We start from the raw sequence: 24,398 nt of genomic DNA, 5'->3' as shown, positions 1-24,398 counted from the left end.
TTCCAAAATGGCGACCAGCTTGCACTTAGTGCAGATGAAATCCGTTCTTTCTTCTGGGAGGAAGACAAACATGGCACACTCCGTGCAGGTAACAGCAGACCTATCAACATCCATCGCTGCTGTCTTAGAGAAGGGATTTAAAAAGAAAGGCAAGAGAACCTAACACCCTTCTCTCTCCCCTTCCCAACTCCCTCTCTAAACTCCCTGTTAGCACTCACCTGTTCGCAAGCTCCTTGGTCGCTTGCCCACTGCCTTATAAAGCCCTGGAGTGCCTGAAAGTCCCTTTCCCTACCAAGGCTCAGCCAATCAGCAGAGGCTTCTAGAATTCAAACTTTAATTAGAAGCCAACAGTTTCCACCTGCCAATCACAGCATACACTCCATGAAGGAGAGAGGGAGGGGATGTGGAGAGAAAAAAAAAGCCTCACTCACAAACATAGGGGGAAAAAACAAAAGAAAAGAACACACACCAACCCTCATTCACAAACACAAGCTCAGCACGCAGTAAGAAAGCCACAATAACACCACACACTTCCCTCGAGTCCTGTATCTGCTTCTCCTTTACCTAGAGAACTCTCTCTCTAAACTCCCTGTTACCCCAGAGTCTCAGTAACAAGCATAATCTTTTGAATTAATTTAGAATTTAGGATAAGGGATCTGATTGATGATGTTAAATGCTCTGGTTACCAGAAGGGAGGCCCTTGACACCGTATCTGATCACCGGTGATTTCTCCCCCCCCCCACCCCAAAAAAACCACGCTTGGAGTCCAGATTAGAGTTCACTAATATATTGTAGAATTTAATTTGACAAGTGCATGAACAAGAACAAAAAACAACAACCAACAAATCCAACCCCTACCCCAAAACAGAAGAGAAGGAAGACAGAAAGACCCCAATACAGGTAAGGTATTTATACGTTACAACAGACTCTGTATTGCCAATGGTGGTACTGCTGCTTGCAACCTTCTACCTTTGGGCTCAGGCTAGTCCTTAGGGAGGAACCGCAAGTGATCCCTCTCAGTTCTGGGATGATTCTTGTTGGGCCTTCACCACAACGGAGTGTTTCAGGGATGGTGACGATGTTATGGTCCGAGGCGGGTAGAGATCAAACACCTCTGCTTGGTGTATCCCAGATCACCAGTGCTGAGCCTTCACCACAGCATGGTGTGGGAACCCACCGCAGTTGTGAATGATCCCTATGCCCTTTCCCTCTGTGGTGCTGTGCTGCCCTCGCAGACACAGACTGGAACACTGACCACCCATGCCTGGGTGCAGTGCTTTTTTTTTCCCTTTTAGAACCTTTGGCAGGTAAACTGTAAACTAAACTTGTGTAGGGTGGTGTGCACAATTCCGGGCTGGGTGCAAAGGATCTTGTGTGCCTAGTGCAATTTTGGTACTGGGTGCAGACACTCAAGGTGGGAAAAGTTTAACTGACTTTCCAGAAACTCCATTTTGTTTTCCAAAACTCCATTTTGTTTTTACTTACTGATGGCATCAACCGCTCCTTTAAGTGTGCACGTTACCTACATCCTATTTACAACAATTACATTACATTATAAACAAATCAACATTATAACACCACTCTAACATCCCTGTTAGCACTCACCTGTTCGCTGGTGAGGAGTAACGTGTATGTCAGTGATAGTGGTATGATAAATAAATAAATTAATGTTTATGTTTCTGCAGGTAATTAAAATGTTTCTGATTTTTAAAAGAGCATAATATTTGCCAATTTAGCCAAATAATCTCCTGAAGATAGGCTTCTGCAGTTGTTTATGTAAGGACCAGTATACTTTCAATGCTTAATAAATAATTCTAGAAAGCATCAAGTCGTCAATATATGAAATGTGTGAAAAGAGATGCACTAGGAAATAATTAGGTATTTAAATATGAAGTTAAACCAGACATTTCATCCTGATTTAAATTATACACACACAGCAGCTTTTGCAAGAAACAGAGCAATGTAGTCCAAACTAGAATATCTTTCTAAAACTGGCTTATTTTTGCCCACATGACACTCTTCCTTTTAGAGGGCTATTTTTGACCAAAAAGCCTGTAAGCAACATAAAGTTTCATATAATTGTATTCAGTGAGTAAGCAAAAAAGAATGTCTGACTTAAACAGCAGCTGAGCGTACTTCAGGAATACACATCAGCAAAGCAGAACAGATTTTTTTTTTAACTATGTGCCATCTGGAAAGCAGACCTTAATGTGCACACAGCAGTAGATAGGCTGACTCTTGAAAACCAACAGAGCAGAGCTATGGCACTTTCTAATTCTGTTACAAATGCACATTGTTTAAAAATTCTGTTTTTAGAGAATGGGTTGTTAAGGGAAATCAGGAACAAAGCCAGCAGTTGGGTAAGTATTCTGAAAAGCTAATCTTTTCCCTGTGGGTTCGTTCTCCTTTTTAATATATTAATAATTTTAATGCTAGGTATTTTGCACAGAATAAGATGGCAATCTCTTTGGAAATTTGGGAAAAAATGCCCATATCTGAGAGCAGGACATGAGGATGCTTTAGGGAGGTGTGAATGGAGAAAATGTCTGCAGATATTTCTTGTAATCTACCGAAAGAAATACAGTACCTTCAGTTAGAGTCACAGGCTGAGAAATAATCTTTCTAGATATTTTCTGATATAGAAGAGGCAGAACAAAAGGACAGTTTGTAAAATATAGGACTAATTTTAGATAAGCCTCATTCTCTCTAGAAGTAGAAGCTTGGCTAGAGAATAAAATGTCTGTCTGCATAGTTACTCCTAAGCAGGAAAATGTAAGGCTTAAAAGTCATACCCCAGGGTTATCCCTAAATGGATTTGATTGTGAATTCTCCCCCTTTTCGCATAGGAAAAGGAAATGCTGCCAATTAAGAACCATTTCTGCCCAGCTCCGTACAGCTAGCTTCATATAGGGATCTATGCACATCTATCTTGGTACACATATGGCTTCCTTTATGGTAGTCCCTTAGTACAAATTGATTGTGGTTGGAGTGGGTTTGTTTTTCTGATACAGCAGTTATTTGTGCAAACATCTGTGCAGCCCAGAGTTACCTTTCTTTTGTCCTCATCTGCCATTGGTAGAGCAGAAGCCAATCCTAAAAAGCATTTCCTGGTTTCAGACAGAACGAGGTGATCCTGAGATCTGTGTGTGAGAGGAACAATTCAGGGAAAAATCTTTAAGGTTTTCTTTTTCCCCTCCCTCTAGCCTTAGCCTGTTTGTTTTCTACCTAAAGAGGCAGACTAGTCATTAGAATTAAGAACTTTATAAAGCAGACTACAATTGTTGCCTTCTCATTTCTGAGCTATATTAATGAACCAGAAATTAATTATGAATAGTTGGTCAGTGAACATATCAGTGTCTAAAGATGTATACACAAGCATGAAGGAGTGAAGTCCACATGTCAATGATTGCTTTTTGTCAAGTTGTTTCTGTACCTATCTGTAAAACAATAGCGATTACTACAGAGAGGAAAAAATTCAGTCATGGGGGCAGACTTTCCTTAAAATTGCTATACAGATGGGAGATTAGTAGCAGGTTAAAATGTTGTAGGTGATCCCTGATTGAGAACCTGCGTGCTCCTTTGATCTTCTTTTGGAATAAGTTTTTGCGGAAGAGATCTTCCGGAAAAGCTTATTTCGAAATAGAACATCCACACACACCTTTTTCAGAAAAAGCTTGTTTGGAAAAAGGCTTATTCTTCGTGGAATGAGGTTTTTACTGCCATCAGAAAAAGCTCTCCGTTATTTTGACTTTCTGTTGAAATAATGCAATTGCAGTGTGGATGCCAGTATTGTTTTTCTGGAATAATGGACATCATTCTGGAAAAACAGTGCAGTATAGATGCACCCTAAGAGTATTCACTATTGAAAACTTTGGCAATAATACTGTAATCCCAGATAGGGAGAGGCCTCACATCTGTTTCAAAATGTTAAAATCCTCATTCTGGTCCAGCACTGCTTCTCTTGAGATTGTTTTTGAAACTCTATTGATTTTAATGCTCCATGATCAGACCCTAAATTTCTAGTTTGTTTACCTTAATTTCCTATTATTTTTGTTTAGGGAAGTCTTAAGATAGTTTTAGTCCATTAAGTCCATTTATAAAATAACTATACTTATCCAAAATCCAACTTCCTTAAATGCTAAATCTGAAACAGAGGAAGTGAGGCCATGTATTGTCAGTACAGGCAGTCCCCGGGTTACGTACAAGATAGGGACTGTAGGTTTGTTCTTAAATTGAATCTGTATGTAAGTCGGAACTGGCGTCCAGATTCAGACACTGCTGAAACTGACCGCCAGTTCTGACTTACATACAGAATCAACTTAAGAACCCCAGGCATCCCCAAGTCAGCTGCTGCTGAAACTGATCAGCAGCTGATTCCAGGAAGCCCGGGGCAGAGCAACTCTGCCTGGGGCTTCCTGTAGTCAGCGCTGGTCAGTTTCAGCAGCGTCTGACTTGGGGACGCCTGGGGCAGAGCAGCTGGGGTTCTGCTGGGTTGCTCCAGTAGCGCCGCTCCTCGGTGCTACTGGACCAACCCAGCAGCACCCCATCTGCTCTGCCCCAGGCGTCCTGATTCAGCCGCTGCTGAAACTGACCAGCAGCGGCTGAATCAGGACCTGGGGCAGAGCAGCTGGGGTGCTGCCGGGTTGGTCCAGTAGTGCCCAGAGCGGCGCTGCAGGACCAATCGGCAGCGCCCCAGCTGCTCTGCCCCAGAGTCCAAAACAAAAGCCTGGTCTGCTGGGGGGGGGGGAGGAGCACACTAGCTGCACCCCCCCCCCCCAGCAGACCAGGGACACGGGGAGCAAAGCGGCAGCGGGGGGGCGCGGGACCCCCCCGCGGCTGCGGCTTCAGTCCGGGTGCCTGTGATCTGCTGCGGACCGTCCCCAGCAGACCACAGGCACCCAGACTGAAGCGGCAGCAGCGGTGGTTCCCCGCGCTTCTGAGGCTTTGCTCTGGCAAAGTCTCAGAAGCGCGGGAACCCGCCCGGTGCCCCTGGTCTGCTGGAGACGGTCTCCAGCAGACCAGGGGCACCGGAGCAGCTTACGAACGGGGCTTTCTCGCCCCGACCTCCGGGGCGAGAAAGCCCCGTTCGTAAGTGCGGATCCGACGCAAGTCGGATCCGCGTAAGTCGGGGACTGCCTGTATACATTCTCTCTTGATAAGTCTGTTTGCTTGTCAATTATTAGGATTCTAATCCTTGAATTGTACTTCCTCAGCTTAATGGTGGGCGGAACTGATCTTGTATTCCTAAAAGTCATGCTTTTATGAGATGGGGCCCTGAAAGTCATGTATAAATTTCATTCAGTGGCACCAAGAATATTAATAATGAATTAGTAGTTGGAGAATTAACAGTTCTGTAAATTTCTCACATAACTTGATTTTAATGTCTGTCAGTCTTAGAAAAGAAACAAGTATTCTTTATCTTAAAGACACAGCTCTAAAGAGAATGATTTTACAACTGAGGACTAGCCATTTAGATTTTTTTAAGTCCCCATTAATAGCCTCAGAAAACAAATATGCTGTAGTTTAGTCAGACTTCTCTGATATGCTTGTATATGAGTATCTGGAAAGTGCTTTTAGACCAAGCATTATATGAGCAAAGTAACGATTCACAGCCTGCTGTAGTACTACTTGCTGCGCCAGAATCCCCATTGAAATTCATTGAGACTACGTCTAGACTGGCATGATTTTCTGCAAATGCTTTTAACGGAAAAGTTTTTCCGTTAAAAGCATTTGTGGAAAAGAGTGTCTAGATTGGCACGGACGCTTTTGCGCAAAAGCACTTTTTGCGGAAAAGCGTCTGTGCCAGTCTAGACGTGGTTTTGTGCAAGAAAGCCCCGATCACCATTTTCGCAATTGGGGCTTTTTTGCGCAAAACGGTTCTCAGCTGTCTACACTGGCCCTCTTGCTCAAAAGCATTTGCATTAGAGGGCTTTTTCCTGAATGGGAGAGTCACTGTATTTGCGGAAGAACTCTGACAATCTTACATTAGATCATCAGTGTTCTTGCGCAAATTCAAAGCGGCTAGTGTAGACAGCTGGCAAGTTTTTCACAAAAGCAGCCGCTTTTGCGGAAAAACTTGCCAGTCTAGACACAGCCAGAGTGTTCTGCCATCTCGGGGTTGCTGCACTATTTGAACAAAATTTTGGAAGTGTTTTAATCATAAAATCATAGCGCTGGAAGAGATCTCAATAGGTCATCGAGTCCAACTCCTGCCCCACGCAGGACCAACTCCAGCTAAATCATCCCAGCCAGATCTTTGTTAAGCCGGGACTTAAAAACCTCTCAGGATAGAGATTCTACCACCTCCCTAGGTAATCCCTCCACCACCCTCCTAGTAAAATAGGTTTTCCTAATATCCAATCTAGACCTCCCCAACTGCAACTTGGGACCATTGCTCCTTGTTCTGTCATCCGTCACTACTGAGAACAACCTCTCTCCATCCTCTTTGGAACCTCCCTTCAGGTAGCAGAAGGCTACTCTCAAATGCCCCCTCACTCTTCTCTTCTGTAGACTAAATAAACCCAAATCCCCGAGCCTCTCCTCATAAGTCAGCTGCTCCAGCCCTCTAATCATTTTTAAGCATCATGGGTGTCTGGTAGCCTAGGCAGGGGAAGGCTTTGTTTTCCCAAACTGCCAGGCATGGCCCTACCCACACTGCACCCCCAGAATGCCTGCTGAAGATGTTCTGGAGGTGGAGTGTTGCTGCCCCGAGCGCCTGCCCTCCCAGTGCTCTGTGGCTGGGGCTGCGTTGCATGCCCTTCTCCCTCACTCTGGTGCTCTGGGGCTGGAGAGGCTGGGCCAACGGGCACGCCCTCCTTCCTTCCCTGGTGCTCCTGAGTTGTGGAGGCTGGGGCCACAGTGTACCCTCCTTCTTCCGCAGTGCCCCAGGGCTGGTGAGGCTGAGGCAAGCACGTGTCTGCCTGCTGCCCTCCCTTCCCCATCGTAGGAGGGGGGCCGTGTGAATGGCATGCTACTCCACCTCCCCGGGGCTGATGGGGCAGAGGAAGGGGCAGAGCCTCAGCAAAGGGGGTGGGACTGGAAGCTTGCCTCCCCCAGCCCTACCTTCACAACCATCCATGTTAAGCATATAATATAGTCATTACATTGGAATTGAATATTCAGTGATGGATGTAGACAATGGAAAAATATAATAAGTTTAGTGGTGGTGATTCATCCAGGGCAATAGATGTGCATGACAATGTATGGAACAATAAGACTGTCCTTCCTCAGAAAAAAATGTACAATTTAAACTGAAATAAATACGATGCCAAAGGAATTTGGAAGAAGGGGGGAAGGTAGGAAAAGAGAGGACAAAGTTATTGTAAATAAGAGTCAATTTCTTGATGGCTCTGGTGTTTGGTTTTTGTAAATTTTCATTGATGTTTAATATTTTAAAATAGTTTATATAACAATTTTTAAAAAATGTCTTTCATTCTTTCAATGCAAAACTAAGCTGACTGTGCTAATAGAGGTCAAAGGTCATGCATATCAGAACCCAGCATGATGGAGGGTTGAATAGAAAGGACAAGATGAAAAAGGATGGGAGAGAAATGTGAAGACAAGTGCAGGTGGCAGCAAACTGACTTAGCAGCATAGAGTTAATGAACCAAATAGAAATGGCAATGCTGCAGTGCAAATAATTAGAGACTTTCTGGACTGTGAAGTTAATGGGCGTGGCAGTACAGGTAGTTCACCATTGTTCTAACTTGCTGTTTGGTCTTTAAGTATTCATAAATCTTTACAGGGCTAGAATTAGTCATTCAGTTTTAGGTGGTAAAATAGTTTTTATTTTGATGTAATACCACACATTGTGAAAATATTTAAAGAGTTGTATTCTCTCTCTGTTAAATAATTCAGGAAATAGCAGCAAGATTTATTTTCAGTCAGCTAACCAAAGAGGACTCCATTCTGCATATTACTGTAAAACGGAACTCGGAAGCATGCAATATACTTTCCAAAAAACAAGAATGTGCTCAGTGTGGGCAAGGTTTTCTAAACATATGGCTGGAATGTGTACGTTTTGTGAATGTCAGACAGGTAAATAACCCTTTTTTGAATTTCTCCTAAAATTATAGGCCATGTTCTGGCCTGAAGATATGTAATAGCATAAAATCAAGTCAGAACTCCCCCAACAACTATGGACCATCACAAACATTGCTATTTTCTGCTTCAAATGCTAGCAGCATTTCTTTGACCATGCACTTTCTTTAATATAAATACAGACCAACAGGTATACTTATATTTTAAAAACCCTAAACCGAAGAGAGGGAAGAGGTCAAATAAATTGGACCTAGTAACGTTGACCAATACTCTCTTTTTTAAACTCTTTGTCTCAGCCAGTTTTCAGTCTGCATCACAGAATTCCCATCCCAACAAATTGGATTATGTTCTTGTAACACATTTTGTGATACAGATACTTTACTGAAATTCTTTAAAACAACCCCCTTGTAGCTAAACTACAGTCACCATAAACCTCTGTGTTTAATGTGCTTCCAACCTTCTCGTAAAGAACTCAGAAAGAAGAGGCGGTAATGTATTCTTTGTCTATTTGGTCCTCGCCTCTCTGTTTAGACTACTTGCAAGAATTCCAACCATGTGATTTCTTTATAAAATATAGATATTTTCTACCGGGACCTGAAGTTAGGCCAACAAACTAATTTCGCTTAGGCCAACACCTTGGCTGTAGTAACAGCTTTTCGTTATTACTCTCTTTGGCTGTAATGAAGTCAGTGACTGAGAAGTAAAAGGCTCTGGATTCCATTAGCAATTCCCTGAGGCAGCTAGCCCTCAGGATATGTATGTGTTCATTCATATCTATATACCTATATCTATATGCACACACACATTTCATTCTTTGTTTTGTTGTTGTTTATCTTACCTTTTCCCTACATCCTCCTAAAGTCACGGGGCTTAGGGAATAAACTACGTTTGTGCTGGGTATTGAACTTTCAACTCTGCATTAAACCATGCGATATAATTAAAAACTGCACTCAAAATACATTGGAATAAATACATCTTCCTCCAAATTAATGTGACTAGGATGATCAGTATTATAAAAAAAAATGCAATTTTGTAACCACAGTTACTTTCAGTAACACAGATAGTTGAGCAGCAGGAAAGCAAACATCACCTTAATTTATATTGTTAATTTTACTGATGATTTACAGCATAACTTGCTTAAGAGCTAAAGTTACTCGTTTGAGTTAGACATAATACACCCAGCAGTTGAAGTTGACAGCTACAATAGATGAAGTCGCAAAACTGTTGTAACGTTTTTGTTTTTTACAGATATGTATTTGTTTATTGCTCTATATCAGTGGTTCCCAACCTTTTCCAGATGGGGACACATTTTGACAATTCAGGAGGACTTGGTGACCCAGGGCAATTCAAAAAAATGTGTGAATGGCTCCTTAAGAGCCACCTGGGGAGACACCTGGCAACCCTTTTGAAATGTAATGGCGACCCATATTTGGGTCCCAACCCATAGGTTGGGAAACCCTGCTCTATATAATTGAGCAAAAAAAAAAAGTCAAATTATATGGAATTACTAATTAATTGTGATCTTGTCATGAATCTGCACATACTAAGAAGTATAACTAAAGTTATTAAAACTAAATATACAGCATTTTATATCATCTGCGTAATTACATTAGGACTTGCTCTTCCTGGTTCAGAAACATTCATAACTAGGCCTTGAAAGTCTTTGGTAACTTCTCTCATACTTGACATCTATTTCTCTTTTTAACTCCATTACCATTTTATTTTTCTAGTTTTCCTGGTCAGATGGTAGTACTCATGGGTCAAGCCCTGTGCAGATACAAAATTTGTATCCACATCTGCATCTGTGTCTGCAAAAATGAGCCGCGGATATCCGTATTGACATCCATGGATGCAGATGTAAGGCAGATAGCTGGAAATTTGCAGGGTTCTAGATATAAAATTTGTATCTGCAGCTGCATCCATATCCACATAAATAAACTGTGGATATAAAGCAGATAGCCACAGATTTGCAAGGCTCTATTCGTAGGTGTGCAAGAGATGGGATTCTGTATTATAACATGAAAATCAGCTTCTGTCACACTGTATATCTTTCTCATGAGAAGTAATTATTCTAAATTGTCTGTTTACAAGATATTTGTTTTTTAATAGGACACTGTCATGTCATTTAGGCCAAAATGAAACCATTTTGTTACATTAACAAATAGGAAGAAAGTGATTTGTGCATTGCCTCGTGCAGAAATGATGTGCAGCTTGTTGATAGATTAAACTCTCTAAGGCAGACTATAGTGAATGAACAGCTCCATATAAGATGGTGATAGAAACTCAGATCTAAACCTTGAAAAAAAATCCACTTGACCTTTTAAAGGGATGTTGGTTGGTATGAATAGCATCTAAATACAAATTTTGAAATGGAACTCTGTGTCTTAATTACATTATATGTATGTAACCATTTGTGAATGCTCTAGGATTTGTACTTAGACCCGATAGTGAAGATATCATTGTTTATGTAAGTATAAATCCTATATAGAAGCAAGCCTGCTAAGTATCATATGTCATCATCTATTTATTCTTTATTTCTGAGTGAGGAATTTCTAAGTGTATGCTCACATTCAAGCTTGCTTGTCATAGCATGCTGTAAAAAATACTCGAGGCTTGACCACATTAACAGTTTTGAAATATTAATTTTGTTAGAGGAGATAAGGCTGGAAGGGTTAAATGACTAGTTTGTAATTTTATGTATTGCACGGGAGAAAGAGAGTTGGTTTCAGAAGGAACTAAATGCTGGGATGAGAGTGTCTGTCTATGGATTGTTCCTGCATGTGATATAGATGGAAACAACAAATCCTGATCATATTATTGTGGAAACAGCTTTGTTAAACATACTGCTTTTATGATTACTTTGCCTGTTTATTGCATTATATATTGCTAGTGAGCCATTGTCTAAAATGTCACATAGCAAGTCACTGGCAGAGTGAAGTATATAGCTAGGTCACCAGATTCAGGTCACCAGATCCAGTCCCTTGCTCAAAACCACTAGAGCATGCTGTCTCTGAACTTGTTGATGGAGTTCAGACCTGGGATTACATGAATGCAGTATTAATTATTTTTATGTAAATGTAATTAAACTATTGAGTTCTATTTGGGTTTTTTAATTCCATTAAGTTTCCAAACAAATTGTTTTACAGTAAAATTACAAGGACCAATTTTTTTTCAATTTATTTGTGATACAGTATCTGAACCTGCAGATTCCTGCATTTGTTTTGAGGAGCTGGCTTACTTTCACACAGTATAGTGTCTGGTTTGAAAATTTGGCCCTACAGATGAATTCAGATAGCACATGTATATAACTCTTAAAAAAAAAACGAATTAAAATTCTGGAGTAAAGAAATAAAACTAATTTAACTCGAGTGTTCATTATGAAAGGAGACTTCAGATTGGTTGGCTTCTTGTACTACTATCCAGATCAGTGTTCACACTATTTCAGGTAATCATTTATTTAAATAATGGCTGCAGGAATGAAAATGACTTGAAAATCTACAAAAAAATTATTAGAATTTTATTCAGCAGCCAATTCAGAGCTGTCAAGTCCATTTTATAAATAACTACACATTTTACCTCGGTTTTTGTGAGATGATAAGTTCAAATTAAGATGCACAATTTCAGCTACATTAATTGCGTAGCTTAAGTTGAAGTATCTTAATTTGAGTTTTGGTGCTGTCCACATTGTGGGAAGTCGAAGGGAGCACACACTCTCTCTTTGACTTCCCTTACTCCTTATAGAAGCAGGACTACTGGCATCAATGGGCATGCCCTCTCTGTTCAAATTAGTGTGTCTTCACTAGACCTGCTAATTCAAACCCGGGAAGATCAGCTGCTACTGCTTCGATCTTCTCTATAGTGTAGACATGGCCTTGGGGTCCCATAAGCTATTGAAGTCTATGAATGTGTTAGCTATGGTCAAGGGCAGTGGGGGGAAAGGTTTAAAATTAAAATGAATATTGCAAATGAAATAACAATGCAAAATTATTTTGAATGTATAAAAGTGAAACTCTTGGACCCTCAATGGTGGTCTAATGGATGGGAAGTATGGCTGGGATTCAGGAAGTTTTGCAACTGACCTGTTGTGTGACTTGGATAAGTTCCTGTGTCTCAGTTTCAAGTCCTGCTTTTGTCTGCCTTGTCTGAGTATGCTTTTCCAAGTGGGCTTTTACTGTGTGGCACAGTGGGGGCACAGTCTCAGGTGGGACATTTATGCAATACCACAATATCAAGAAATAGTACTAGTGCTGTATTTTGCAAGTCATTGAGCTTCAAGAGGTCTGTGGATAACCAGTATAGCTCCATTTCTTAAATACTTGCTTAATTTAGACAAAGTAGAAGAGTCAAAGCTCTCAGTGTCTTAATACCTCATTTTCTTGAGTGTAATGTCTTAATTTTAAGGTGTATTTCAAAAACAAAATGGAAAAAAAAATTAAATTTCCACATCTTCTTCTTCTTGTCTCATTTTCATACTAGAGTAAATAAAAAACTGCATCAGCACTTAGTCTTGCTGTCTTTACGCTTACAAAATTCCATTAATGTGCTCAGTGCAGCAGAAGGCACAAAAGATGGCCCTAAGGATATAAGTTTTAATATTCCTCTTCAAACTAAAACTTTAATGTGAGTTTTGCCTGAGAAGGCTTGCAGGATCATGCCCCGTAGGAGAATTATTTTTTCATTACCAAGGTGTTTGGAGAATTGGGAGTTGTTAGTTTAGCATAAGGCAATTTTATTGAGAGTTTAATCAACCACCAGTGTTCTGGTCTGTCTTAATTGTGTAGGTAGTGTAAAATATTTTCTGTTTTTGCAATTTGTACATTGAATTTTATTTTATTTTTTTAAAAGAAAATGAAGATAAGCAGAAATGTGCATCTCTTGCCTATAAGGACATTGCTGTGCTCTTACAAATGTTTTAACCGTCCCGGCCATGGATTCTTTGGAATTTCTGTACCATAAAGCAGGCAAGGAATTCACTCTATACATCAGTCAATTTGGCCTCTTTAGCATTGTATATCCTAACCGGAGAGCTTGCTCTTAGAATTCAGTATTGTGTCTGCACTAAATGTAAAATATAATGAGTCACAAATAAATGATCTCCATATACATAACTATTCTGCACCACTGTGTGATGCTGATGTTTTTTGGCAGACTTAACAACGCTTCTTAAAGTGGATTAATCAAACCAATGACAGTGTTTAAATATGACACAGAGTTTTACATTATAAATTGTAAGCAGCCATTGTACTGCGATTTCTTTGACAGATGTATTATTATGTTCTAATGTGAAATGATTATGAAAATGTGCTTTTCTGAGTATTTATGGCAGATTTTAAGGCTTCAAAGAAATATATGGATGCATGTCAACATTCTATCATTGGCATTTTAAATCCAGTTTTTCAGAAGTTTATAACTTGGCTTTATAACTTGCACACAAGTCTTTGCACAGGAGCAAATATGTATGAGTGCTTTAAAAATTAAAAAGAAAGATGACAGGGTTTTTTTTTTTTTTTTGCATAAAACAATTTTGATTTTAAAGAGGCACTTATGCCTCATGGAAAAATTTCAGAAGACAATTCTGTATAGAAACAATTCTTAGATATTTTAATTTTTAAAAGTTCTTTTCTTCCCTGCTTTTTGATCTCTGGATGTTTTTAGATGGAAATATCTGGATGGAAATCTTCCTCCTCTAAATTTATAATCCTCTGTTAATGTCAGACACGTGTCCCTTGCAACTAATTATAATGTTACATTCAGAGTCCCTTGTTCTGGAATGTGCTTCTGCATGTGCTTAAATGTAAGTGTGAGTAGTTCTATTGATTTCAGTGGGATTGTTCATGTGTTGAAAGTTAAGGATGTGTTTACATACCTTTCTGTATTGGATCCAGAGTTATTTTAGGTGGTAATAATAAGCAGGAATAGCAATGTGTTTAAAGACCAAAGACTTTTTTATACAGCCAGTTTCTAAGAAGTAAAGAACAAATTAACAAATAACAAAAAACATAAACAGAATTTTCTCTAAATAGAGTATTACTGTGATTTTTTTTCCATTTCCATGAGGCATCAGTGGCGCATCAAAAAACATTTGTCAAGAACTTTATCTAAAAGTATAGTGTGCTTGCATTAAATATAATTCATTGCAGACAAACGGTATGTTATGGAGCAAGTATGGTACTGCTGTGTAGATAGTAGTGGGCACAGGATAAATGAAGGAAGATTCACCATGCCCCTCTGAAAGGATGAACAAGGAGAGAGCATTTAGAGTAGACTAGGGAACAAACAGATCTATGCTTATGCAAATTCAATGACAAGGAACCACATATAGGAGGCTTGGAACAGAATCTGCAAAAGGACTCCATCTCCACCATTAATAAGGAGGACACTCTGATAGAATGTGATCAAGTAAGCCGTGAGAGAATTCCACTTTTATTACATTATCAAAAATGAGGAAAGAGACACAAATGGAATACTGAGTGCTGAAATTCTGCTCTTTCACATAGACAGAAGCATCTGCTTTACATTTTTCATACTTGATATGCATACTAAATATGTTCTAAATACACATTTACGCCATAAGTCTTGATTGGCCAATTAAATAACAAATTCCATGAATTAATAACTCTCTGATTAATCTTCCTATTGTGTGTTAATTTCTTTGTGCATCTCTATCTGTGAAATATATTATAAGATGAACAGAACGCTTTCTCAACCTAGAATTTCCTTCCAAGTTATCAGCGAAATGGCAGCTTCAGGAAGCTAAAAATGTGTGTGTGGAAGTTGTATTTATGGCCCTGTGAGACACCAGTGACCTTTATGAAGATCTTGTTTGGCTCAGGGAGGGAATGGCATGGGCATAGTCATGAGGGAACACCGTTTCCCTTTAGAGAGTGTAGGAGTCCATTAGTGGTGTTCATTTGGTGCATTGTGTAATGATGGTGACTGCTCCTGAAGTACACGTTCTGTTTAAATCAGCATGACTAAGACATGCTGTGCTTCTGCTGATGTCCATGATGTGTGGATGTCACGTTCCATGCCACCAGATGAAACAGGAAAATACTTTTGTGCATTTTTGTAAAGATTCATCTGACTATAATAATAGCGGTCATGACAAAGAATATTCCATGGGGATTAATTGAATTTGGAGCTATCTACAACTCTCAATCAGTCCTTGACTCCCGAATACCATTTGCTATTACAATGTCAGTCTCCCCACCATATTTTTCTCTGGAATGTCTGTAGATGTCACAAATCACAAACATCTTGCACAGTAGTGAACTATTGGATCCTTCTCCTATTTACATCCAGTCAAAACTACCTTCTGTTCAGTAGGAGCAAGTTCTTTTTACCCCAAGTCATGAGCCTTCTGGTTCTACCTTAATTTGGGATCTTAAACTGCTATATGGAAGTGAAAACCAGCATGTCTGATATAAACTTATGGGGAGTGTGAGAAATGAAAGTGTATTTCTGATATTTAAGTTCCAAAGAGCATTTTATTTTCTTTGATGTTTTTTCCAGGTGTGTTTCTGCCATGCAGGTCTGATATAGCACAGGAGTTTCAATGACTTTGCTGCCCCTACTATCAGGAATTAATAAAAATGAATGAACCAATATGGGTTACCATTGTTCTTTTCATTGTGCAGTTTATATGGCTAACTAAGGGCATGTCTAGACTATATCCCTCTTTCAAAAGAGGGCTGTAAATTAGATCAAAATTGCAAATGAAGCTGGGATTAGAATTTCCTGTGCTCCATTTTCATAATGTGTGTGTGGAAGTTGTATTTATGTATTTATGAGCGTTCTTTCGAAAAAAGGTATTTCGAAAGTGAAACCTCTATCTAGATGCTGTTCTTTAAAAACAAAACAAAACCAAAAAAAACCCTTTTTTTGAAAGATCCTGTACTCATTTAGTTTTTAAAGACAGCGGTTTCACTTTCGAAATACCCTTTTTTGATAGAATGTGCGGCCGCCATTATGCAAATGAAGCGCGGGAAATTCAAATCCTGGCTTTATTTGCAATTTCAATCTGTCTAATTTACATCCCTCTTTTGAAAGAGGGATATAGTCTAGACATGCCCTGAGGGTGCCTGTGTGGTGCTACAGTGTGGACCTCAAAAAACCAGGGCTCCTTCATCCAGCAATGGACCACAGATGTTCCTGGACCAGGAAGTCCTGGCTAGGAACCTCAGGGGTAAGAGGGCTGGTGGCTCTGGTAGCATAGCTGGGGCCGCGGCAGCCCCAGTAGCGGGGCTGGGGACACGGCAGGCGCGGCAGCCCAGGTAGCGGCAGCGGGGCGGGGGATGCAGTAGCCCTGATAGTGGGCCAAGGGCCGGGGATGCACAGCTGCAGCTGCTCTGGTAGTAACATCAGGGATGCAGCAGTCCAGGCTGCCAGGGCCATAGCAGCCTGGTTGGGGGGCATCAAAGGCCGGCAGCAGGGAGGGGAAGTGAGCTGTGGGGCCAGTAGCAGGATACCTTTCCTGGTCCAACAAATGTCCTCATTTGCGACTAGTTAGGTCCTGAGGGTGCCGGACCATAGACGTCCAACTTGTAACCAAGGAAAAAATTGTAAATGCCAAAGTATACTGAATGTCGCCATTTTTATGTCATGTGGCCTCCAGACAAAGGTCATAGGGCCTTTATAGGACTGTTAATAAGACATACTTTCACATGATAAGGAAAGAGACTGAAAAATTTTCAAAGTTAATCTTACAACATTAACCTATAATTCTGAACACAATGTTTATGCATAAATAAAATATTTGATGAGTGGATTTGTACTATATTAGCCAAAGTTGCAGCTTGAACACCCTGAAAACAGCTACTCTGCTTCTGAAAAACTCTTCACATACAATATACAGTCCTTGAAAGCATCAGTGAAGAGAAGCTACAACTATGACAGGCAGGGGCCTGGACACTTGGAAAGATGAACACAGCCTGACAAGGAAGGTGTGGGTGTGAGTGTGAGAAAACTGGGTCTATGGGATGGAGGGAACAGGGGAAGATCCATCCAAAACAGGTAATTGGTTGGAAGGTACAGGGTCTGAAGAAGCAGGAAACACCCAAGTCGATGAGGAAGAATGCCACGCAAATAGGAAGAGGCTCCAGAATAGAAATTTGCTTCTATCAATCAATCAATAAATTGAAGCTGTCATGCTGGTAGGCTCCCTAATTCAAGTTGTTGTATCTGGGATAGGTGGAAAAAGGACTCTGTGCAAGAGGTATATGAAGATATCAGGCATAGAAGGCTCTACTGCCCATGCTCTGACCACGCATGCAGTGTTACTGGTGATATTTTAAAAATACTTGATCTTGTCTGATGTAGAGTTGGTCACTTCAGAATGTCTTTAATACATTTGAAGATAGGTTCCAATTCTAAGAGAATAGAAATATGTTGATCTAGGGTAGATGGTTACATGTCTTGCAGCCATATACGGTATCTTTGGGAACCAGATGCTATTCAGTTCATGTATCACTGTGGGCCAGGGCTTGTTTGTAGCTGTAGTGGAGTGGGTTCTCTCAGTGCCACAAAAAAAAAAAAGAAAAAAAAAAGTGTGGGTTGATTAAAGTGAATCACTTAAGTTGTAAGTGCCTACGGCCTATCCACCCCCCAAGCAGAATTGCATATACTCCAAACTGGGGTTTCCAGAAACCAACAAAGAAAAGGGCTTTTATTATAAAGCAAAAGCTGGATTTAAAGTGACTCAGGGCCTTCTTTCTGATCCAGCAACTGGACTGGACATTCTGTGTTGAGAAGGGGAGGGACAACCCTTGCTCTAGAGTAGGAAAGACATTGACTTTCTAGGGCCCCATTAGATTAATAGGTGGCCCGTGATAAATATTTAGCATGAGTGGACCTCAGTCAGACCCACTGAAATAGCTGTAAAGTGCAAAGGGCCAGCAAACCTAAACCTTTCTTCTTAAAGAAGAGAGATGTGGGTCTCTGCCCCATGAGACAGCTGAGAAATCCAAATCCTCAAAGAACAGGAGAGGGTCAGTTATTGTGACACATATAAGCATTTTTAAAATGACTATTAAAACCATATAATATGTATGTGAGATAATGATGAATTAACCATTTCATTTGCACTGGGCCAAGACTGAGAATCTTGGTTCCTAGCCTGTGTGAGTCTTCTTAACATAATTTCAAACTGCATATTTCAATGTAAGTACATTGAAGTGTACTGTGTACTCTGCCATGGAGGGCAGTGGATTCTAGTGCTCATCTCCTCTAGCCTCCTGGTATGTCCCTTTTAGGCCTTGAAAGGGTCCAAAAGGTATACAGGCAGTCCCCAGGTTACGTACAAGATAGGGACTGTAGGTTTGTTCTTAAGTTGAATTTTTATGTAAGTCGGAACTGGTACATATTGTAGGGAAACTCTAGCCAAACATTTCTCCAGAACTCAGTTTTATTCTCCCACATCTCACTTCCCTCAGTCCTTTATTCTCAAGCTGAGGTGTCTGCTGAGAAAAGCCGCTCTGCGTCTCCCTGGTCTGCTGGGGGGGGGCACTAGCTTCGTGTCTCCCTGGTCTGCTGGGGGGAAGCAGCTAGTGCGGGGTTGCCTCACCCCGTTTGTAAGTAGGGATCCGATGTAAGTCAGATCCATGTAATCCGGGGACTGCCTGTATAGGGAGATAATAGAGTCCTAGAAATGGATGGGGCTTGAGGAAGGAATCCTGAGACTGTATCTTTAAGGACTCAGCTTTGCAGAGTGGGCAGGGCAAGGCTTCTCTCTCACAGCATCATTTGGGAGGAGTTGGGAGAAGGGGACCAATAGGGCTGCCTGCTTCCTCACAGCAGACCCATACTATCAAGAGACGGCTGGGGCTGGTTGACTGACCCCTCCAGCCTGGAAGACTAATTGGAGAGCTCTGAAGGGAGCTGGCAAAAGTCTGGCAGCTGACGATTTCAAGCAAGAGGCCTAAGACACAAACCTCAACTCGAAGAGGGCTGGGGGGTGGTATTTCTGTCTGGAGCAGGGAGATATCAACTGCTTTAAAGGTGCGAGATAGGGATTACTTGCGCATAGCTCAGCTGCTTCAAAGAAAGACTGGGGATGGCCTTAGAGAAAGTACCTTTATGGTTCATGAAGGAGACGCTGTGAGGAATCACAGTTCCAGGTGTGGATAGCAGTATCCAAAGACCTGGAAGACATCATCAAGCAGGGTGATAATAGGGGTAGCTCAGGGAAGGGGTGCATGGGTGTTAAAAGGCCAAGAACAGTAAGTTGCAGATAGATGCTGGGAGATAGACTTGAAGGCCATTGTTTTCAAATTTTCTCCTTGGAGGCTTTTTGGTTTATTCCTGGAAGGAAATGGACTGAGCAGTGACCTAGCAGGAGGGTTAGGCCAAGTACATTAACAGACTGTTGCAGCACAAGAACAACTAAAAAATGGTGCTAGAGTGAGAGAACTTCTGCAGCTGTGTGCCTGGATGCTAGGAGACCCTCAGAAGGTGAGAGCATAATTATATATAGCTATGTCATTTAATATACTCCTAACTGGAAAATGTGGAGCACCCAAAGTTAAAACCAACCTCCTACACCAACAATTTCCCACCCTTATGAGTCTTCATTTTCAAATGTGTGGAGGAAAAAATACACTTTTCAGTATGTCATGAAGATTGTCTGAATTGAGGTATTTTGAACACGGAAATGCGTGAATTGCAAACTCCAGATCGGATGTTTCTGCTCATCTCATTTGTGGCAGTGAGGCACAGGAGAGAGAGGGTCTTTTAGGCAGAAAGATCCTAAGTTATGCTAAGTACCTACAATGAAAATGTATAAATGTAAAGCTAATATATTGGGCCAATTTAGACACAAAATTGTTGGCAGCAAGCAAGAAACTGATTAGGTTTGTAAAGCATGGTGGATATTTGTATAAACTGTTCTTCCCAAAAGAACAAGCAAGAGGTGAAAGAACATCTCTAAATAGATTTGCTAGGGCTGAAAGCAATGGGAAACAAATGACAGAAATCAGATTTATTTGCAATAAATAGAGAGCAGTAATAACACAGTACAAGTGTTCAGTGAAAAGCATTCTTTCATAGAGTTTTTCTTTTAGATTACAATTGTACAAAATGCACACACAATTCTGTTCCTAATTAGCATATATAACTATAATAATTAAATGCACAAATAGCCCCTTTCAGATAATTTGTATGTGCTGTCAGCCTGGTTGGCAATAATTTCCTGTACAATAAGGTACGTATTTTACCTGTGCAATTGTACAGCTATTTTGTGTGTAATAAGGTCTTTAATATTTAATAAAAGGGGCATACTTTTGTGTTGAATTATTATACATGAAACATCCTAGGTGTATGTAAATCTTTCCTGATCAGTTACAAAGAAAAATTTCAGTCAAACATATAGGCTGAAATATAAATTATTTTTCCTTTGAAAATATTTAAGATCTAGTGGGACACTGCTACAGAACTCATCAATCTTGTGGTAAATGAAAGGAATGTGAAATAAAGGCTAGTGGCAAAACTTAGACGTGCAAAAGACAGAAGGTTTTTTCAAGGGTGTTTCTGTTAAAAAATGCAGTCTTTTTCAAATTTAGTCCTTTAATAAGCCATCTATATTTTTATTTCAAGATTAAGGATCTAGCGTGCAGACTGTGTGTTCAGAGTTGCAGTACACACATTGGATTGTTTTAATTCCTGTTGCTGAGAAACAACTGGTACAGTAAAAGCAAGATTCCTGATTTCAAAGCACTAGGCAAGTACGCTGTAGGTTTCAATTTGGTTTGGCTTCTTTCTGTAGCAAGGACAGACTTGGAGAAAATAATTTACAAGCAGCGAACTGGTATGGCCTAGTCTAAAATATTTTAAAACTAACAGTTATTTCATATGAGTCTATTTGATAAATCGAGGCTTCATCCGCTTTCTGTAAGTCATAATTTGAGGTTTATGTGGTAAACAAGGGAGGCACTGTCTAGTTGTATTAGATGCATACATTTCATAAGATGCTTTTCTTTTTCCGTAATACAGTTATTTAGAAAGTAGCTTATTCCAATCTGTTTCTGCCCTTCTAGATTTGTTTTTGAGAACCAGTAAATACTGTTGTAGTTCAGGATACATGCAAGGCTTTTTATGTTTTATTATTACTGATTTCTTAATGTCAGCAGTAGCATAGCCTTGTGTACAGTATCTTTGATTTGCATTTTTATGTGCTACTAATTAATTACTGTACCAATTTAGTCTGACAGCAAAAAATATATTCAGGAACAATAATAACATGCAAGACTCGCTGAGCTCATGATGCAAAGTTAGCCTTGGATGCTTTATTTAGTGCATACTGTGCATTCTTCCTTTTGAAAGGCTGATATACTTCTGAAGTGTTCACTTTGCTCTACAAAGTAGATGTCTCAGAAATACAGTTTCAGATACTTGTAATTTATAATGGAAACAAAAGTAAATTAAATGATAATCTACACTGTTTAAATAACACATTCAGTTTAGACATTTTCAGTGACGCTTTTAACAGTTTACAGGTCTGTAGACTATATCTAGGCCTTCTTCTTTGAATACATTTGGCTGGCAGATTGGAACTCTATTGGCTGCAGAAAGTAATCAGGAATCAATGGTACTGTCTGCATTATTACCAACTTAGACTTGTGGCCTCTCTGTCTCCCTTCTCTCCCCCCCCCCCTTCGAGTGGCTATGTTAACAGTCATAATTATTAAAATAAGTATCATTATTGTTTATATTACAATAGCTTCCAAGGGCTCAATTTCAGATTAGGGACCCATTATGGAAGCCACTGTCCTGCTGTACAGAAGCAACAGTCTAAATAGACAAGACAATGGGTGGGAGGGAAAAATAGAAAGATAAGTGAAGTTCTTTATCTGCATATGACACAACAGTACAGTGGAAAGGCTGGGAAATAGAACCAAGGTCCTCTGAGGCCCCGTCTACTGCCTTATTCACTAGACCACACTGGTTTTCAATATGGCTAAACTATAGAATGACCTTTCAGCCCTTTCTCTAGAGCAGGAGTTCCCAACCTGGGGTACGTGTTCCCCCAGGGAGTACGAGAAGCTTGTCAAGAGGGTACAGGGAATATTTGGTAAATAACTAGATAATCCTAATTGAAATATTCCAAAAGTAGTAGTGTCAGTGAAAAAAGTTGTGGATTCTAGAGTCTAGAATTTATTTCCTTTCATATTGAATAGGGGGTACGGGAAGGTTAACTAAAAGCCATGGGCGTATGGTAACCGAAAAATGTTGGGAACTCCTGCTCTAGAGAAACTGCAGTAGTACATAGAAATGAATTGGTTTATAACAATACTGTCCACTGATGTGTTGGAGAGCCAAAATGTGCATGTGAATGGCCACGAGAATTTAGTTACTCCTGAGGGAATTCTGTGCCGCCCCTCCCCCCCAAAAATGTGCACACAATATTTTGAAATTCTGAAAATTGTATTTGTTAGTAAATAAAAGTGGAGGTTCCAACATGGCAGAAGGGAGGACTGGTCATTGGCTACATGGAGGTGGGAGATCACCCTGCAGCACCCCCACATCCAGGACAGGGACTTGGTGGTGAGATTGCATCTGACCGTGACACAGCACAGACCCTTCTGTACTTGATGCACAAACAGTAGGCAGGCAGGCTCAGCTCGGCAGAAGCCAAGAGGTTTTTTTTGGGGGGGTGGAGGGGTGTTAGTGTGAAGGCCTCCAGATATGGGGTAGGAGGGTTCTGTGTAGCACAATCTGAGAGTGGATGGTTTAGAAGGGGATGTATGTGCAGAGGAGCTAGCTGGGGAGGGGGTCTCCGGGTGAATGGGCAATGAGACTCTGCAGGAGGGTCTTGTTGAAGGTGGTTGGGGCTCAGCAGGGTCTGGTTTAGGGGACTTAGTGAGGGGTGGGGGTCCAGATGCTAGGAGAGTGGGGCTTAGTGGGGTGAGGGTTGGACTGGGGTCAGCTGTGAGTGGGAGTTTAATGGGAACTTAATGTAGAAGCCACAGGTGCAGGTGCTGTCGAGGGAACACCGCGTGCCAGGCTCCCGCAGGAGATGCCACATTTAACAAGCAGATGCAAGAAGAAATGATTTTGCCATCACAGTTCAGCACACATTTCGTTTTATACAGAATTAATTTGATTGGTTTCATTTAGTTTTAACTGTCTCTTAAAGTGAATTATCCTCCGTTCACCTCCACCCTGTTTTTAGCATCTCCCCCACCTCCATTAATGTTATGGACAGTGATTAGCTTGGTAGGTCTCCCTCTGCAGCTCATCAGCACTGCTCCAAGAACTAATGTAAGCATTACCTTATTGTTAATATTTTGTCCACTGTTGCCTGGTTGAGCACCAGAGTATCTAAGCAGTGAGCAGAATTATGCTGGAGAATGAGAACAATGGTGTTTTTCTCTTGGGACCACTTCTTTAGCTTGTTTCTCTGTTTTGTTTTTAATTTGTTTTGTAAGCCTCATTCCTAAGAAAGAGGTGTTTCTTACACATTGAACAGTGTTAGATTTTGTCTTTTTGTCTGATATTTATCTAGGTGGTTGGCTGCCATCACCATAATCATGAATTTCCAGACTCCCAAGGCATACTCCTATGTGGCCTGTGACCCCTATCCATTAAGCTGCACTGGAATGTTTAACTGTATTACACAGTTCAGCCTCTGGGAGGCACTGTGTGTAATGCTGGTGATAAACACCTTTGGTGTATATAAGCAAGCTCTGCAGTCAGTCCTTATCTCATACAGGAGCATGGCATGGTGTCAGGAGTAAACTAAGAACCAAAGCAGAAAGAAAACAGCAACACGGGTTCCAAAATCTCATCAACATGCCACTCTTCAATGCCCCAGAGAACTTCAACTTTGATAGACCTTCCAATGGGCAGGCTGGAAACAAGATTTTGCAAGATTTCGCGTTGCAAACAAGTTCCCCACAGAAAATGGAGAGATTCAGGTATCTTCTCTAATTTGTATTCTGCTCTCTTTCCCATAGCATATATTTAAATCCTTTTACTAAAGCCAATCACAAAGGGACTATGAAAGAGTTCTGGCTATAAGAAATGGATTTGTGGATGAGTATTGTTCACCATAGAATTCAAGAACCGGAGAGGGAGTGGGAATGTTGAGTATTTCATAAAAGCTCTGTAAACCTTGGCTGAAAACTGCTTGTAGGAATGCAAAACATGAAAATATCAGAAGAGGCTGGCTATTGGGTTCACAAATACAAACCTGTCACAGCAGCTACAACTGAAGACAGGTGTATCCTTAGTCACAGCTCTATGGACAGCACAACAATCAGGATCAATTAGTCAAACAACAGAATAAAAGTCAGGAGCAACTTGAAAAACTTGGAAGTAGCTTAGAAGTTTGAAACGGAGTTTTAAAAGTCCTTGTGGTAAAACCC

At 40.6% G+C, this 24,398-nt stretch overlaps 2 protein-coding genes across 5 annotated transcripts in view; both read left to right on the top strand.

Annotated features, from left to right (window-relative positions):
* The window catches only part of LRRC69 (leucine rich repeat containing 69), a 49,794-nt gene extending 36,636 nt beyond the window's left edge, over window positions 1-13,158 (top strand). For 2 of the 3 annotated variants that reach the window (XM_089776210.1, XM_089776208.1), the window contains exons 7-8: window positions 7,858-8,037; window positions 12,886-13,158. In XM_089776210.1, the coding sequence (XP_089632336.1) occupies window positions 7,858-8,037; window positions 12,886-12,996 (291 nt within the window). In that variant the 3' untranslated portion in view covers window positions 12,997-13,158. The remainder of the gene's footprint in view (window positions 1-7,857; window positions 8,038-12,885) is intronic. The other variant, XM_089776209.1, reaches the window with a different exon arrangement.
* Window positions 2,214-24,398, top strand: part of SLC26A7 (solute carrier family 26 member 7) — a 161,127-nt gene continuing 138,942 nt past the window's right edge. Inside the window, exon 1 of one of the 2 annotated variants that reach the window (XM_075920402.2) lies at window positions 2,214-2,360. The gene's annotated coding sequence lies outside the window, so the exon portion shown is untranslated. Of the gene's footprint in view, window positions 2,361-23,777; window positions 23,949-24,398 lie in introns of those variants that run through there. The other variant, XM_075920401.2, reaches the window with a different exon arrangement.

This window comes from Pelodiscus sinensis, chromosome 2 (assembly GCF_052426305.1).
Source record: "Pelodiscus sinensis isolate ZL-2025 chromosome 2, ASM5242630v1, whole genome shotgun sequence".
NCBI classification, from domain to species: Eukaryota; Metazoa; Chordata; order Testudines; family Trionychidae; genus Pelodiscus; species Pelodiscus sinensis.
The sequence above is the reverse complement of the archived record's forward strand: the minus strand, read 5'-3'. Positions and strand labels throughout refer to the sequence as shown.